This window comes from Pyrus communis, chromosome 13 (assembly GCF_041283825.1).
Source record: "Pyrus communis isolate YQ-2024b chromosome 13, ASM4128382v1, whole genome shotgun sequence".
Lineage (NCBI taxonomy): Eukaryota > Viridiplantae > Streptophyta > Magnoliopsida > Rosales > Rosaceae > Pyrus > Pyrus communis.
The window spans coordinates 13,928,504-13,946,526 of NC_142577.1; the positions used below are offsets into that span (position 1 = coordinate 13,928,504).

The 18,023-nt window shown below is 36.1% G+C and overlaps 1 protein-coding gene across 1 annotated transcript; it reads right to left on the reverse strand.

Moving 5' to 3' along the window:
* Window positions 1-1,725: 1,725 nt before the first annotated feature.
* On the reverse strand, window positions 1,726-16,520 carry LOC148691812 (uncharacterized). Its single transcript, XM_088683419.1, has 6 exons — window positions 16,316-16,520; window positions 3,379-3,493; window positions 2,689-2,908; window positions 2,475-2,573; window positions 2,303-2,383; window positions 1,726-2,217 (listed from the first exon to the last, which is right to left on the reverse strand). The coding sequence occupies exons 1-6, from the start codon at window positions 16,518-16,520 to the stop codon at window positions 1,726-1,728; spliced, it is 1,212 nt and encodes a 403-aa protein (XP_088539545.1).
* Window positions 16,521-18,023: the final 1,503 nt, after the last annotated feature.

The window sequence follows — 18,023 nt, forward strand, 5'->3', positions numbered from 1 at the left end:
TTTTTACAACTCGTTCAAGGATTAAATAGAGCAGTATCTCTCATATATTTGTCTCGTGCTTAATTCTTCTTTTGCTGCATATTTGTCATTACTTGTATTTATCTATTGGCATTTGTTTGGAAGTTGGGGTTCATAAAGTTCTTGGTTCCCCTCAAATGCAGTCAGTCGAGATTGTTTGTAGTCAGTGGAAATGCTTTGAGGGATTTGCATGGGTAAAGGCTTATTAGCAAGAGACCATAGAAGTGATTATTCATAAAATCCAGTTTATTTAGTTCAGTAAAGTTTAGAGAAATCAAGGGCCGAGATGTTATCTCTGAAATGGTTGAATCCCAAATTTAATTTAATAATGTCCGTGTAATTCATCAAAGGTAAAGGATGGGCATGAGCTTTAAATTGGAAAGCTTCCCAATATTTTCACTGATGGGACCGAAAATTTTATTCGAATGTAATGAAATTTCTTGAAGTGCTTGAACATTGTAGATATCATTAGGAATGGACCTTGACACGAAATGATCACCAATTTGGAACAGTTTCTTAGTCCCTATGAAAGGATTGTTGCAATATTTCTAAGGATCTATTATGAAAATATAAAGTGGAAGCAGCGGAAAGTAAATTATTTCTTTATAGTGTTAGCGTTCAAAGCAAGATATAGTTGGAGGCCTATCCCCAAATATAAATAGACAAAAAAAAAATTGATAAATATTTTCAAAAAATAAAAAAAATAAAAGAAAATCTCAACGTATCTATCAAAGCATTTTCAATCACCTTCAAGAGGCTACAGTATTATTAGTGCCTACATTCTTTAGCCCTCAACGTTGCTTAAATTGATATATACGCTCCTAGGACTTTGAGTACATGTTAGAATGAACGTATGATAAGATTGCATGATGGTAGAGTTTGATTATTGGGTGTGAGTTTACTGATAAATTTTAGTTTTATTGTTAATTTAATCTTATAATTGATGGTAATTATGTAATAAAAGTAAAAAAGATAATTTGCATTAAAAGTTTAAATTGAGTGTAAAATAAGGTCATATGAGTTCAAATTTCCCCCACTAGTACAAAAAACACTTTGCGCAACGCAGATCCTTCGTCGCGCAAAGTTAAAAAACGTCGCGCAAAACTTTGCCCAACGAACCTTCGTCGCGCACAAACCGTCGCGGCAAGGCAGTGACAGAAGGCTTTGCGCGACGCAAGTAACCCCATCGTCGCGCAAAGACACTTTGCGCGACGTATTTTGCACGACTCAACATCCGTCGCGTAACGACGCATGTAAAGGCTTCGTCGCGCAAAGTGTCTTTGCGCGACGTATTTTGCGCGACTCAACCTACGTCACCCAAGATCCTTGCGCGACGTATTTTGCGCGACTCAACCTACGTCACTCAGGATCTTGCGCGACGTATTTTGCGCGACCCAACCTACGTCACTCAAGATCCTTGCGCGACGTAGACTATAGTTGCTCAAAGTGTCTTTGCGCAACGCATGTTCCCAAGTTGCGCAAAGATACTTTGCGCAACTTGGGAACATGCTTTGCACGACGTATTGTATGTCGCGCAAAGTGGAAATTTGGTTTTGGTAAAAAATATTACTTTCTTAATTTTTAATAATATTGTAATTAAATTCTAAATAATAATTAATTAACCAAAGAAAAGTATTTAATTATACAATATATGAAAATGTACATACAAGATGTCCAAATAAAAAAGAAAAAACTACAAGTAATCTTCTAGGTGAAGTGGCTACTGGGTATCGGCAGGGTGAGTGGCTCGGAGGTTGAAGGTGTAGCAAGATCAGGTATTGGTAGTGAGATTTGGAGGCCGGTCATCTGTATGGCTCGTATAAGATCTCTCATTTGTCCGTCATAAGTATGCAGCTGCTCGCCCTGGGCCCTTATCTGCTCCTTCATCTGCTCACCCTGGGCCCTCATCTGCTCGCCCTGGACCTCAAGCTGACCCTTTAGGGTTATCACTTCCTCCTTCAATGAATCGACCTCTGTGGTGTTTGATCTGGAAGAAGAGGCACCAGTCTCACGAAGTCGTGCTTTCCCCATGCACCGAACAACCTTGCCGTGACGACGACCGAAGTTCTGATCTAGGACATCAGTCAAAATTTGAAAACCTGCATCATCAGGTACTGTGACGTCCTCAATTGGGGCCTCCGGGGGAAGTTGCGATGTTGCTTCTTGGAGAACAGTAGTGCTCTTTTCCACCATAAGAGCCTGTAATAATAAAGAAAAAACATATATATAAATAATATTTGAACGATTCATACATATAAGAATAATAACAATTACATATACTTACATGAAGCTGCCCAGCGGTCTCATCTCCAGGTCGAACGTAAACGTCCTCGAACATGTCGATCTCTGGGAACTTAGAACCCTCCTGAAGAAAGAAAAAAAAAACATTAAGAAAATTTTATTAATCAATAATAATAAATAAATTGTATAAAATTTCTAAATTAATATACTTTTACTTGACGTCGTGTCTGAAGCCTATATGAAAAGGGCTTCGAACCAGAATGGTGGAGAAGTGTCTTTGACTCCCGAGCTATCTTGCCAGCAACAGATTTCTTCTGTTAAACACACAATATACATGTTAATGCGACTATTTGAAATAAATTAATAAAAAAAAGCTTTAAAAAATAACTAAAACAATAATAAATTATTATTCAAATATTATGTACATACCACAAATTTTGGGTCCGTAAAATGTTTGCAAAGCCATTCCCAATCCTCTGGCCGGTCCTTCAACTCGCTTGGGCAACCATGTAGGCGAGCAATCTCCGGAGTATCCCATAGCTTAAAATGCGTGTGAAGATAGTTCTTCCAATGTTTGTACCGGATTGCTAAGGTCTCATCTAAGTAGGCCTTGACCTCGGGAAATATATCATCAAGATCGAAAATTACCTACGAATATGAAAAACAATAAAATAATAGTAAGAAATATAATAATATTAAGATAATATATTTTGGTTTTTAATATTTGTAAACAAAACTAAAAAAATGATATTGAATCCGAATTTGTTTATTTAGATGAAGAAAAGAATGCAAGAATCGGAAAAATAATTTATGAACCCAATGACATTCATGAACAAGCAACTCAGACATGGCATAAAGTACAAGATTATAATAAACAAGAATCGATAAGATTAGCTTATGAATTTGAAAAAGAAACAGAAGAGGTAATTTAAAAATTGATGAAATAGATCAAAATGAATTAAATAACGAGATACAAGAGTTGGATGATTTAATTTCATTACTAGATTCGATACATACCTAAGTAATCCAGTGAGTCAAAATGAATATACAGAACATCAAGAAGAACAATATTTTTATGCAGAACCAAGTAGTTAAAGGTTAAAAATTAATATACTAATCGACAACTTGTCTCGCACCAAATCCTTCGTCCAATCTGGAATTTCTGCCCATTTCTCCCACTGCATAGGACAAAGGCTTGCGGCTTTCTTCCAGAGGCACCTTTTTCCTGCGTCATCTAGCGTTCCACCAAGTATTGAGGCCTCGAATGATCTATCTTCGATGTCTCCCGCTCCGATGCCTCTCGCTCCTAGAGTTTTGCCACGTAGTGGGGCTTCACGTAAACAACCTTTATGAAGGCTCCATCTTTCTCTTTTTTTTTTTTTTTTTTTTTTTTGGAACTTGTAATTTCTCGGAGATCAATGAACATGCTTTGTTTTATTTGTACCCGTTTTGCTTATAAGTACAAAATAAATAAATTAAAATCTACTCAGTAAATACATATATGAAAACAATGAATTGATTCGATCGTCAATTTAAAACATTTACACAAGTGGATACCAGAAAAGAAAAAGGCAAAAAAAACTTGTAGAGATCAAATAATGGGACAAAACTTTTCGACGGTTATAAACGAAAAATCACGATTTAACGGTTATATTATCTCCGATTTTGATGATTTTTTACAGCTACATTGTTTAACCCTATATGAATACAATGAACTGATTCGATCGTCAATTTGAAACATTTACACAAGTGGATACCACAAAAGAAAAAGGTAATGCAAGAACCCCAAAAGAAAAGCAAAAGGCCAAAACCAAAAAAAAAAAAAAAAGGGACTTTGCGTGACGTAGGTACATTTATGTCGCGCAAACCTATTTTGCGAGACGCAGTTGTAGATACGTCGCGCAAAGTCTTTTTTTTTTTTTTTTTAAAAAAAAAAACCCGTTTTGCTTATAAGTACAAAATAAATAAATTAAAATTTACATTGTAAATACATATACCATTGAATTTGATAGGAAATGCATTGTACGAAACTAATTTCAACGATCCAACCGTCAAACTTGTTTGTATATACTTGGAGATCTTATACGTCAAAAATCGCAAAAAACAAACATGCACAGATTAAGTAACGGGACAAACCTTTTCGACGGCTATAAACGAAAAATCACGATTTAACGGTTATATTAACTCTGATTTTGATGATTTTTTACAGCTATACTGTTTAACCCTATATGAATACAATGAACAGATTCGATCGTCAATTTAAAACATTTACACAAGTGGATACCACCAAATAGTATATTATACTATTTGGAGGTATAAATAAACTCTAAGTGTTAGTGAATCTAATGTTTTGATGGGATACGCATTGTACGAAACTAGTTTCAACGATCCAACCATCAAACTTGTTCGTATATGCTTTGAGATTGCATACGCCAAAAATTGTAAAAAACAAACGTGCAAAGATCAAACAACGGGACAAACCTTTTCGACGGCTATAAACGAAAAATCACGATTTAACGGTTATATTAACTCCGATTTTGATGATTTTTTACAACTACACTCCTTGATCTTGTATGAATGCAAGAAACTCATTTGATCGTCGATTTCAAATATTTACACAAGTGGATACCACAAAATCTTATGTTATACTTGATGAAAGCATAAATATACTCCAAGTGTTAGTGAATCTAATGTTTTGACGGGATACGCATTGTATGAAACTAATTTCAACGATCCAACCGTCAAACTTGTTTGTATATGCTTTGAGATCGCATACGCCAAAAATCGCAAAAAAAAAAAACTTGTAGAGATCAAATAATGGGACAAAACTTTTCGACGGTTATAAACGAAAAATCACGATTTAACGGTTATTTTAACTCCGATTTTGATGATTTTTTACAGCTACACTCTTTAACCCTATATGAATATAATGAACTGATTTGATCGTCAATTTAAAATATTTACACAAGTGGATACCTCAAAAGAAAAAGGCAATGCAAGAACCCTAAAAGAAAAGGAAAAGGGCAAAAAAACAAAAAAATTAATAAAAAGGGACTTTGCGCGACGTAGTACAAAATATATAAATTAAAATCTACTTACTAAATACATATACCATTGAATTTGATGGGGGTACGAAATTAGATTCAATGATTCAACCGTCAAACTTGTTTGTATATACTTTGAGATCGCATACGCAAAAAATCGCAAAAAAAAAAACATTCAGAGGTCAAGTAACGGGACAAAAAATTTCATCAGTTATAACCAAAAATCACAATTTAATGGTTATTTTAACTTCGATTTTGATGATTTTTTTACAGGTACACTCCTTAAGCCTACGTCACGCAAAGTTGGCAAAAAAAGGGTAAAGTATTCTTTGTTTGGTGCCAAGATCTTGCGCGACGCATAAAACGTCGCGCAAAAGGCATTTGCGCGACGGAACTTTGCGCGACTAAGGCTAACGTTGCGCAAAATACCTTTGCGCGGCGCAGGAGCTAATGCATCGTGTAAAGCTGTTTTGCACGACGCCACTCTTTGTTGCGCAAAGTTTCGTCGCGCAAAGTCCTTTTGCGCGACGTTTTGTGTTTTTGGTCGCGCAAACATACTTTGCGCAACGAAATGTTATGCGTCGCGCAAAATTCGGTCACGCAAACATGTTTTTCTACTAGTGCCCATTGCTTATCTCATCCTTACGGGAGATATTAGCAATCTTCCTTTTAACTATTTTTTGCTATGTTTTAACGTTCTTCTTTATGGGTACAATCATGTAATATTACTTGATGATTAGAACTATTTAGTTTCTATGTTACCATTTTATGATCAATATATTCAGTAACAAAATTCAACAAAATAAAAACAATATTTAATTGTTTGATTAATGTTGTCATGATTTTATTGTTTAACTAAAGAACATGAATTCATATATTATTGAATAACAAGTTAGAGGACTAGGTGATTTTAAATTTTGCTACATTTTTTTTTTTGTAAATATAATTTTTAAGAAATGACCTAAAACAAACAATTTAAATGTACGCAGAAAAATTCAAAAGAGAAGATTGATAATGCTCTCTGTCCTTGAGTATCCATTTGAGTTTGGATAATATTAGAGAGATCAAAATTTTAAATTAAATTTGCAAATTAAATGATGTATAACTAATAAAAAATAAGCACATTAATAAACACTTAAATAATAATTTAATCATTAACAACTAAATCATTTAGTTTATAAAATGTAGTTTAAAATACTATTCTCCCTATCATACATTTTGTTTACTCTTTCTTCTTTAATTTTAACACATTGTCTTCGTCTCATTAATTGTCAAGTGTACGCAATGCTAGCCAAAGCATCCATATCTACGTGACTTTTATAAATTAGGGTTTCACATGACGAGATGAGCCTGCTGCAAGAAAAATGTGTCCTGCCATCTACATCTTCTGCTACAAACGAGGTAGGGAGAGAGGTTTGAGCACTCGAACGTCAGTCTCCTTCGGTTCAGGGATTCCTCAAATAAGCTTATTTGAAGAGGTTTTTGTAAGCCTCATTCTATATTTTATTTCAGCGATTCAGCTGTTTATCGTTTAGGTTTTTCTTTAAAAATTATCTCTAACAAAAATCATTCAAATCCAAAATTATTTGTCAGTTGGATTAAATATTAAATATAATAGTTTTTCTTTGAAAAATCGTATTCGTTCATTTTCTTCACTACAAATGGATGTCTTAATAATTTTGGAGTTATCTAATTTTTTGTAAGCAATGATTTATGAATGATGAACTAAAATATAAATGATTTGGATCATTTAAAAATGTTATAAAATGAGTATCACAATGTGTATGTTAAAAAATAAATAAATTAATTAATTAATTGAGGGATCCTTCAACGTACGGAAGAGGACTACATATATATACACACACATGGGTTAGGATATGGGACATATACTCTTGACCCACATTTTGATTGTGACATCCTGTCCCGAAACTATCGAAACGTACATGTGAAATGACCCTTTTACCCCTAGTTTGTTACGTTTTGTTATTGGTTGTTTTGTGTGGTGTTGGCCAGTGTTGGACCACACACACACACACTATCACTTTCCCTTTTCCCTCTGTCTTTTCCCTGTCTCTCTCTCTCTCCCGAGTTCCTTTCCTCCTTCCTCTTCCCTTGAACTGGTACGGACACACACACAACTACACTAAATCACCACAGATCGAGGAAACCAGGGGCACAGTCGTGATCGTGAGGTCGAGGGGAGCACGATCATATCATTTTCAGGTGAGAAACCAGTCGTTTTCACGTTGATTTCACGAACTCCGATTTGAGCACTATTCATGCAAACTTATTTTAGCATGTTTTTGGACTTTTGAAGCACATAGATGTCTTAGTGAGGTTCCCAGGAACCTCGGAGTGCTTCGTTGGACGATTTTGGACGTCGGGATTGCCCTATTCAAACTTGGCCGGTTTTGGAGGTTAGTGACAGGTATGATTTAGAAGTTTTTAGGCCTTAAAACTTGTTTGGACGTGTTCTACTCGTTCTAAGGTTTAATTTGGTGCAAGAAACGTGAAAAATGGTGGAAAAATGAGCGAGAAAACCCAAGTTGCAGGTTTTCCGGCGACGGTGCCGGCGACGGCGCCGGAGTCTCGCCGGAGAAGGTGACGGAATATTTCGTCAGGGTTCTGACGGAATATTCCTGATGCCGTTAACGGAATCTGTCAGTTTTGACGGAATATTCCTAACGGCGTCAGTTGACGCCGTCCGTGTGCGCCACACATGCCTGCGCGTGGCCGGCGCGTGCGGCGGAGGAAAATTTTTCTAAAAATATGGTTGTGATCCTGAGGTTGTGTAGAGCACGTTGGTATATTCAATTGTCCATTTTGAGCAATGTATGAGAAGTTATTTTGAACGGAAGGTTATGTACTTTAAAATTAACGTTTTTATAGTATTTTCGCATATAGGTGACACGTATCCCGAGGACGAGCGTGCTCACGCGAGGCAGGGGGGCTACGACCCTTCCACATACCAGTGAGTGGGCTTTTGTTTTCCGTATATACCTATATACTTATAATTCCCAGAACTTTATAGAAATGTTTATTAGTTATGCCATTTCCTTTAAATTATTGGTTGATATGCATGATTAGTGGCATATCCGTTGATTTATATATTCATTCATATGTCATATATATATATATATGTTGGTGCTGTGGAGGCATAGGTAAGTGCCAGGTAAGCGTTATTTAACCTTTGCATTAAATGGTGATTCGAGATGCTTAGAGAGCTCATAACCTGCACCCCCGGTGTTAGTGCTCCTGCCCAGAGTAGGGCACAGTCCTTCACGTGTTGTTCACCTCCCGCACCACACGCTCAGCTTGGATCCAAGTTAGGTGCACAGTCCTGTCGTACAGACCACTATAGGTGGTTCCGACTCGTAGGTGACCCGCGATTATTCGCACAGTCTTCACGTGATCGTAGCACTAGAGCGTTTATATGTATTACACCCAGGCCTGTCGTACAGACCACTATAGGTGGTTCCGACTCGTGGGCAGGTTTAGTGATTGAGTTTGAGATTTGAGCTCTAGATTCAGCCGTACAGGTCACTTAGGGGACTCCGGCTGCCAGATTATATGCTATTGACGTGATTGATACCTGAGCACCTGCATTTCATTATGAGGCTTTGACATGGCATATTCTTGAGCATGATTGGCATATTTATACATACGTATATATGTTTATTTTCTGGGAGGTATACAGGTTTTACGGCGAGGAGTTAGAACTTACTTTGCTAAATGATTTTGAAAAGCTTTATATTTTTGCCCACTCACGCTTTTGTTTTGCGCCCCTCCAGGTTCTAGTAGTAGCGGGTTCGGTGGTTTTCCCAGAGGGCGTCACGGCATTTCTGACAGACACTCACCAGTGTAGGGTCACCTTCGGGTGTACTATTGTCGTATCATTTTCTTTGGATTGCTGTAGTCCTTATGCTCTGAATTCAGTCTCACTTACGCTAGCACTTATCTTATCACATTATGTATGCTAGTTTTTAAATTATTCGTATTTTTTTATTACTTCCTTTAGCTTCCGCACTGTGCACTTGGCTACGTCACTTCCACGTGACGGCCAGCATGCCCTGATCTCGGTTGGGGTTTGTCATTGATACCCATTTTGTAGGATTTACTTCGTAATGTATTTCAACGATCCGAACCATTTATATTAGGATATAATAACTCATTTTGTAGAGCCCACTTCGTAATGTATTTACAACGATCTGAACCATCTATATTTTAGTATATCATTCATAGATCATTCTTGCAAACAGTTAGACAAATCTAAAACCATTAAAACATAAATTTGTAATGGGGAAAATGAATAAATATGGTTTTACATAAAAAACTAAATTTACTCTTACATTCATATGGTTTCAAATTTGAGTGATTTTTGACAGACATGATTTTTGAGGGAAGATCGAAAAGATAAATTGTTCTGGTCGTTATAATACATTACAGAATAGACTTAAAAAAACGTGTGTCAAAATGTGTAGAAAGCATTTGTCAAACATTTCACTCGATCAACTATATGTTTTATACATTTGTTTGGGCCAAGATGGATTAACCTAAGGACCATAGTTCTCAGCCCAGTAAATATCCATCAGACCAGTAGGATTTTGGCATATGAAAACATCTGTTTGACTGAGTCCTCATGAAAGTAGGATTATGAAAAAGATTAAGTATAAGGGTGGCTCGGTCGAGTCCTACACACATGTAACTGCCAAGGATTAGAATAAACCATGAATAAATATGGATTATCCCAGGGATCAAAATGCATACATGATCAGATAAAGATGGATGAATCTCATAATGAGACTAGATTCAGAGTACTATTGACAATCAAGGAGACCGAGACTAGATGAAAATGAAGTTTTGACTAAGAGGGGATAAAAGGAATATTCAAGCAAATGTTGAGCAAACACAGTCCTATTAGGACTCTACCTCATCAAACTTGTTTATCATGGAAGTCTTGCCTTTAAATGGAAGAGGCTCTGCAACATTGAAGGTCCCTTTAACTCAACAAACAACTCAAACGCTCTATGAGAAATCCCTCGCTCTGCGTGAAACTCTTCTCACACTTCTTGAGAAAAACACTAATTATCTTGACCCTCCCGTCAACACATCTTTAGTTTGGATAACATTGTGTTAACAACCGGCGACATCTTCAGTTTGGACCAACAATATTAGATCCGTAGAATAAAGTAATCAATGAGCATCTTTAGTTTGTACTAACAACAATAGTTCTAGTAAGTTGGTTATCTATCCAATTATCTATCCAAGTCTTGGCCGGAGAAGAGTTTTTAACTTATTCACCGAAAGACCTTATTTCATTAGCTTCCAACGGAGTAGAGTGTTCTATAATTGGTTATTCTCAAGTGCATTTTGCAGTTCGGCATTTAGACGGTGGAACCACGTTCACCATAAAGATGCTCACCTCCTTTGAGTACCTGTGTCCCTACAGCCTGATGATGCGAACTAAATAAACACACAAATTAAAACCCTATTTTGACAATTGTAGTATATATATAAGTAGAGATCGTTCTAAACCGGGGATTAGGAGGGATTGCAAAATCACTTGGAAACTGACTCAAAAACGTAAAATAAAGTTTAAAACACTAAACTAGACTCAAAGAATGCAAAACTAAACACTTAAAACACTGAAACAAACCAAAAGACTCAAACAGCACCCAAAACACTCAAAACTGCCTTAAAAACACTTTCTGGGCAGTTCAAAGCACCTAACCTAATTTGGACGAATTTGGGTTATAACTTGAATCAAAACACTTAGAAACACAAACTAAGACACTTTCTAACTAAATTGAACACTAAAGTAAAGGGGGATTTGATTTTTGACGAAATTAAACAAAATGCACAGATTGTAATTCAAACAGAATGTAAATACGAATTTGATGAAAATATGGATGGAATGCTAGCTAGAAGGTTCTTCTCCACACATGTCAGACTTGCATATAAGATGATTTTCAGTTGGTCTTTCGATGAATCATGAAACTCAACACCCCGGGTTAATTAGGTTCGCTTAAATTAACCTTCAAGTTCTCCTTAAGTTAATGAATTGGATGGGACAGCGCATACGCAATTCAAAACATTCTCCAAAAGTCATTTACGTGAAAAGCACAATAAAGATACAATCAAAGATCATTAAGCAACATGAAAACTATAAGTGTTGACGAGGCATTCGTTACTATGATGAGCATGAAACTAGTGCCAAGAATTCATTTAACGCGATTGTTTATAAGCAACCTCCACTACTTGTGAATATAAGTTCATAACTATTAGGTGAACTCACTTATATTCTAGCGTCATATTCATGCATGAAAACTAAGCGTGCACTCTCAATAAACATACACAAATAAGTTATCAATCAAGCAGTTAAACAAATTGAATTCACAATTCATGAAATTCCAACCAAAGGTAATCAATTCATATTGCAAGCATAAACATGGTTTCGAATCACCCCCTAGCTAACTAGGGGTTTAGCCTCTCATGTTCACAGAAAGAGAAACAAAATTGAAATTAAACATAAAGAACACAAGATTGATTACACCTAAAAAGCCCAAAGAATCCACTTTGAATTTCTGCATGTTTCAAGCTCCTCTCTCTTCTTCTCCTTGCTGCGGCAGAGATGGTGTGGGTGATTTTTGGATGTTATTTTGGGTTGGGAATGGATTTAGGGAGGTGAAGGGTTGCGGCAAGGGGTGTGGGATGTGTATGGAGGTGTGGAATGGTGGGGGGAAAGGATGGTGGTGCTGCGGCAGAGATGGGGGGTGCTGGAATTGATGGAAAAATGGCAAATTGAAGGGGAAAGGGGATGGTGGCTGCGGCAAAGGAAGGGAATATGGCTGAAAATTGAATAGAATGAATAATTCCCCTAGGGTGCGGCTAAGCTTTTGTTTAATTAGGTTTTTAGAAAATAAAACCCTAGCTTATTTTTATTAACTAAAATTAAATCAAAGGCTGCTATAATTAGGAAATTAAATCAGAAATTAAAAGGGGAGTGGCTGCAAGGTGCGGCTAGGGTTTAGTTTAGGAAGGGAAATAGGGTTTAAGTGCATAACTTTGGACAAAAATGCCCCCCCTTGCACGGCAAGGGAAGGGGAGAAAGGGAAAGGGCATGGCAAGGTTGTGTAAATGGGCTAGGGCCTTGGTTTTGTGTCCTAAAGTGCCTACAAGGCCTTCAAAGTGGCTAGAAAATACGGACGTTTAAGTTTAGGAAAGGTTACCAAAACGGGAAACCTAGGGTTAACTTTCCTACTTCAAGTAGGAATCCTTGTTTGAGTAGGAATCCTCGTTTTGGTAGGAATTCATCGTTGGAGTAGGAATTCATCGTTTCTTCAAGTCTTCAACTCATTCATTCCTCTTTTGCTCCAAAAGACTCCAATTTGCATCTTCTTGCACACTTTGGCCTTATAATCTGAAAATACACAAAAGTGACTTTAAACACTAAAATAACTAAGGAAACACAACATAAATGCACGAGAACAAGCTAATTAAGTTGCATGAATATGCTCCTATCACCTGACATCGATTTGGCACACCTATATCTCACGAATATGTATAGTCGATGCAGCTGAACATAGTGCATGAGATCCTAAATTTTGCAATGATCTAGGCAACCTAGTCTTCAAGTTCTAGAACCCAAGGCAAGATGTGTTACTTCCTCTGCTCGAGTACGTAAGTCAACAGTGCATTTGACATCATCACAATATATATTCTACTTGCCTGATCAAATTCAGTTGTAAGTTGGCATGCCTGTTTTCACAAGAATGATGTAGTTAGCTCATAGTTACTCAGCATGCGCGCCACATAGACCTTGTACATAAAATGTAGTAATACGACGTGTGGAACACATTAGTGAGTTTTGCTTATATTACTGTGTACAAGATTGTACAAATAATTTTGTTCCTTTTCACCTTCATTAAATAAATAAAAAAAATCTTTTGTATTTGCTCACCCTATTCATAGTAAATAGTACCTGTTTATGATGAACTCTTAATTTAGACTACACATTCATGACGTGAGAGCATGTTAGACTGTATAATTGTTGGTCTGATGATATGTTAGAACATAAACATACATTCTAAAATCAATTAGCACTTATGGAGAGATTTAAAATGTTATAAGCATTTTTAATATGTTACTTGGTCTAATGCTAATGTTATAACCAATTAGCATTTGCTAGACTTTTATCATTGAGTCATCTAAATGTATTAAAAAAAAAAAAGTGAAAGAATTCATCATAAATATGTTACTTGGTCTCATACTGTCGATTTGTTCCATACTTGAATGCATAAACCATCTATATTGAAATGATTTTTTTTAGGGATGATCTTTGATTGAAGATTAAGAAATTAAGTGGTTCCAATTATAACGGTGAAGATATGTTATTTGCATGGGGTAGGAGGTGATCCGCATGTTAGGATTGACAGTACTATTGGATAGAGAAAATCACAAAGTAAATTAGAAAGATAAACACCAAGGATTTACGTGGTTCGGCAATTTATGCCTATCCACGGGGCAACAATCAATCTTCCGTTAAATCAAAATAATGGGTACAACCAAAACAATCTTACCAAACCGAAGACAAGACATGATGAATACAAGAAAGTATAACACACACTCTCTAACTAAATCTCACCCACACAATTTATGATGGGACACTCTCACTCTCAACCTTAGCGTGTAACAACTCTTAGAATACTCTCTCTCTGTCTCTCTCTCTAGGAGTGGTATGCTTGCTTTTGGATGATCAGCAATAGTGAAATGCCACTTCTATTTATATGCATACATGAAACATCCTACTGAGTCAAAGAATTAACTCCACCACTATCATTGGAAGTCGAAACATTCATGCACCATCCAATGCATTGGCCTTGGAACTTCATATATTCATGCACCACATAGTGTTCTCATGTTTTGATTAATCTTATTTGTAATTCCAATGTATAAGGCGAATGAACCAACCATTACATTCCTTTGAATGTAGTATTCTTCAACGAATCATTAGTTCTCTATAGAATTCTAGAGATTCCAAACCATCCTTCATCATGGGATGGAACCATGGTATACCAACACCACGTTTTATCACGTATATGTAATTAATTTTTTTTCCGCTATTGGTTTGTTGCAAAAGGATGAGAAATTTTGTGTGCCGGGAACACCCTGCCACGTGATGTTACCATTTCACATATTATAGTATGAGGGGATAAAATGAGGGATAATAATTCAACCCCATTGAACTTCATAACTGTTCGAATGGCGCAAATTTAAGGATGAAAATTTGGATATTTTTTGGATATGGAAAAAAATCGTTAATATTATTCAATTAGGAGTTTGGATATGGTTATAGGGATCCCCAATCCGTATCCGTCCTCAAATCCAATCTGAATATAATATTCTCAAGTATTTAAATGATTTAATAATTTGTTTTGTCTTTCTCCCTTAGTGGCTGTTATATTTGCTTTTGTCATCCTTTTTTTTTTTTTTTCTCAGGACAAATTTGCCTTAATTTGCTTTCATATTTGGCTTATAATGAACATCTGAAGAAAATATTGTTATGTTTTTTAAGATTTGAATGTGGATATTTAATGACGGAATTAGAATCCATTAAATTCTAATGTGTCCGTTGAACGAATAATTATTTTGCATTGACGAAAATGGATATAACCATTAACCGATGAGAAATCTGTTACCCGTGGGTATGGTTATGGATAATCCCCGATGGTTAATTTGCGGTTATGAATATGGTTAATTTTCGTGGTTATAGGAATAGATATGACATTTCCATCCCCAAACCGAACCTTTGCCATCCCTAGACAAAATATAGTTCGTATTATATGTACATATTTATAATTTGAGTAAAATTATAACACTACGTTGTAGTGTCAAAATACCATCATGTAAAAAGATTCATAAAACTGTTCTTTTCTTTTTCTACCAAAAAGAAAAGGATATAAAAAGAGAATTGTTATTGGCACTCCAAAATTCTTATTTTGTACTCCAAACTTTATATATTTAGAAAGAAAAACACATTTTGAGGAGTGCATAATAAGATTTTTGGAGTGTCGATATTCCCAAAAAAAACTGGCCAGTTTAGTTATTCGTTAATTAAGCAGAAACACTTCAAACATTTTTCATTTATTTCGTCCATCTAGTGATGATATATGATAATCTATAATATCCCAGAAGACTTGGTAGTAGGGGTAGGCATAAAAACTGCCAAACCATAAAACTGCATCGACCTATATGGAAAATACCGAAAAGAACTGCGTTGATCGGAAAAATCCTCTTTGAGTCAAAAATCGAACCAAACTAGTTCAAACCTGTTCCTGTTTCCAAGGAACAAGAACCGATCCGAACCGAACCAAACCGTTTTACTAATACATAAATAAATAAATTATATATATACACGTGTCATGGTTTAATAGGTTGAAAAATTAGTTTCACCAAGTTGCAAAGCAGTGAATCCATCCCAATTAGGGCTCACCCATCCTAAAATGTTTTTGCTTGCTACTGTTGCTACTACTGCCAATATCAGGGAACCACTATCAGGAGACCGATGTTGCTTAAGTTCTTTTTTGTTTGCTGACCGACCAATGCATATTTCTTTTAATTGTCTCTTTTTGTTGACTTGGTGCCACTACCAAAGACATTTGCATTAAAAAGGATTTGTGTTGTATGCAACTTTATATAATTGTTTTAGAAGACGTATTTGAATGCATGATGATTTGGTGTTTAAATAATTTCATATATTCAAAACCGTAAACCGGCAAGAACCCGAATCGAAACCGGTATAAATTGAACTGTACGGTTCTAATAATAAATTTAAGCGAAATTGCACTGAATCGAACAGTTGGTATTTTCCGGTTCCGATTCCAATTTAGGTGGAACCGCACCGTGCCCATCCCTTGTGCATAACCAGAACTAGTCTTGTGGAAATTTTAGGGTACTAGGAGAAGAAGAAAAAACATTGATGAAGACCAACCACCGAGTAGCCGTTGTCTTGCCTGCAAATGCAGGCTGGATGTCAGTGGAAAAATAATAGTCTATCCCGGCCGTATAGCTTTCATTGTCATCAAGTGGAGTAGTTGTAGATAGAGATGCTGCGACGACCACTCGATTACCAAAAGGGAAATTACCAGGAAAAGACGCTAATATAAGTGCCGCGCGGGGTCTTAGGATTGCGCAAGGATCACGCGTGGAAAGTTTCATTCGATAACTCATATGAGAGACTTGCCGGAGCCGGCCGGTAACCGAAAGCTAGAACATTGTAATACTGCTATGTAGATTATAGGGATGAATGACCATTTTTTCTTCCGGATATCGTCAATCTAGAGTACTATGGTAAATAACTTCAGTTAGATTTTGTTGATTGGTGCTCCGTACGTGTCAATGCATCCAACATTTGCAAAGGAAACCTGCATATATACTTAAGCTTATCTACTCTGTCTCTGATTTGTAATGCAACCTCAATCAAATGAAGCTTGTAGGGCAAGAAAATTACGTGTTATGCTCTGGCCTTGTCCCCCCGAACTTAAAGTTTGTTCTACTTTTCTACATCATATCAAAAGCTGTCCGTTGAGCTGAAGACTACTGTATACGTACATATTTATCCATATCCACTATCTAGCATGTATCTGTATTTGGATATGTTGCCCCCAAAAAAAAAAATTTATTTGGATATGCTAATCTCAAGAGATTGGTGGAGTAAAAATCGAGTGAAGGTTTAGAAACCTCAATCCCAGTTCGAATTCCCATGAATGCTTTCTTTGGGCCAACCTGCATCAATTAGTGTGTAATATTTCTTTATTAAAAAAAATTATTTGGATTATGATTTGGGGAAGTTCATAACCTTCTTACCGAGCAATTTCAGTCACATGGATTTCTTTTTTTTCAACCTGCTTAGAATAAAGAGAGATATTAAGTATATTTAGTGACTTCGATCGAATTCATTCATTTTTGCATCTGTCATATTCGATGACTTAATGGTCAGCCTTGCTTGGAAAAACTAAAAGAAATCGAAAGAGCTTCAATATATCGATCCCTTTGATCTTCACAAAATTGCTTTAAACGCATGCATGCTTTGGGCCAGATGGCAGCAGAAGAAATTATGGAGTTGTTGGTTTAATTTGGTTACCTGTTAATTAGTTGTTGATCTATCATTAGCCAGGTAGGAATTGAAAACATATCTACCTGCTGGGTCCTGAATTATGTTGGAGTGTAATGGCAAGTCTTTAATTCTATTGTCTTTTAAGGGTTTTTCTTTCACACATTTTTTCTTGGAAAGTTCCTACGATTCCGAATGATGTATATATCTTTTAATAAACACATCCTGTTATAGAATTAATCCCTTTGGACAAATTTCTGACGTCTTGGATTTATATATATGTGTAGTACAGAGATCATGTGGTAGTACAAAAATGTAACAACAATAACAACAACAACAAAGCCTTATCTTACTAAGTGAGGTCTAATATATGAATTCTAGAACGTCATTGCACTCGGTTTTGTGTCATGTCTTCCGTTAGATCCAAGTTATCCAAGTTTTTTCTTAGATTCTTTGTTCAAGTCTTCCTAGGTCTTCCTATACCCCTTTAGCCTTGGGACTCTATCTCGTAACTGCATATTCTAACTGGAGCGTTTGTAAATCTTCATTTCACATGTCCAAACAAACAAAAATAAAAATATATAGATTTGTGGTGATGAGTGGTGAAT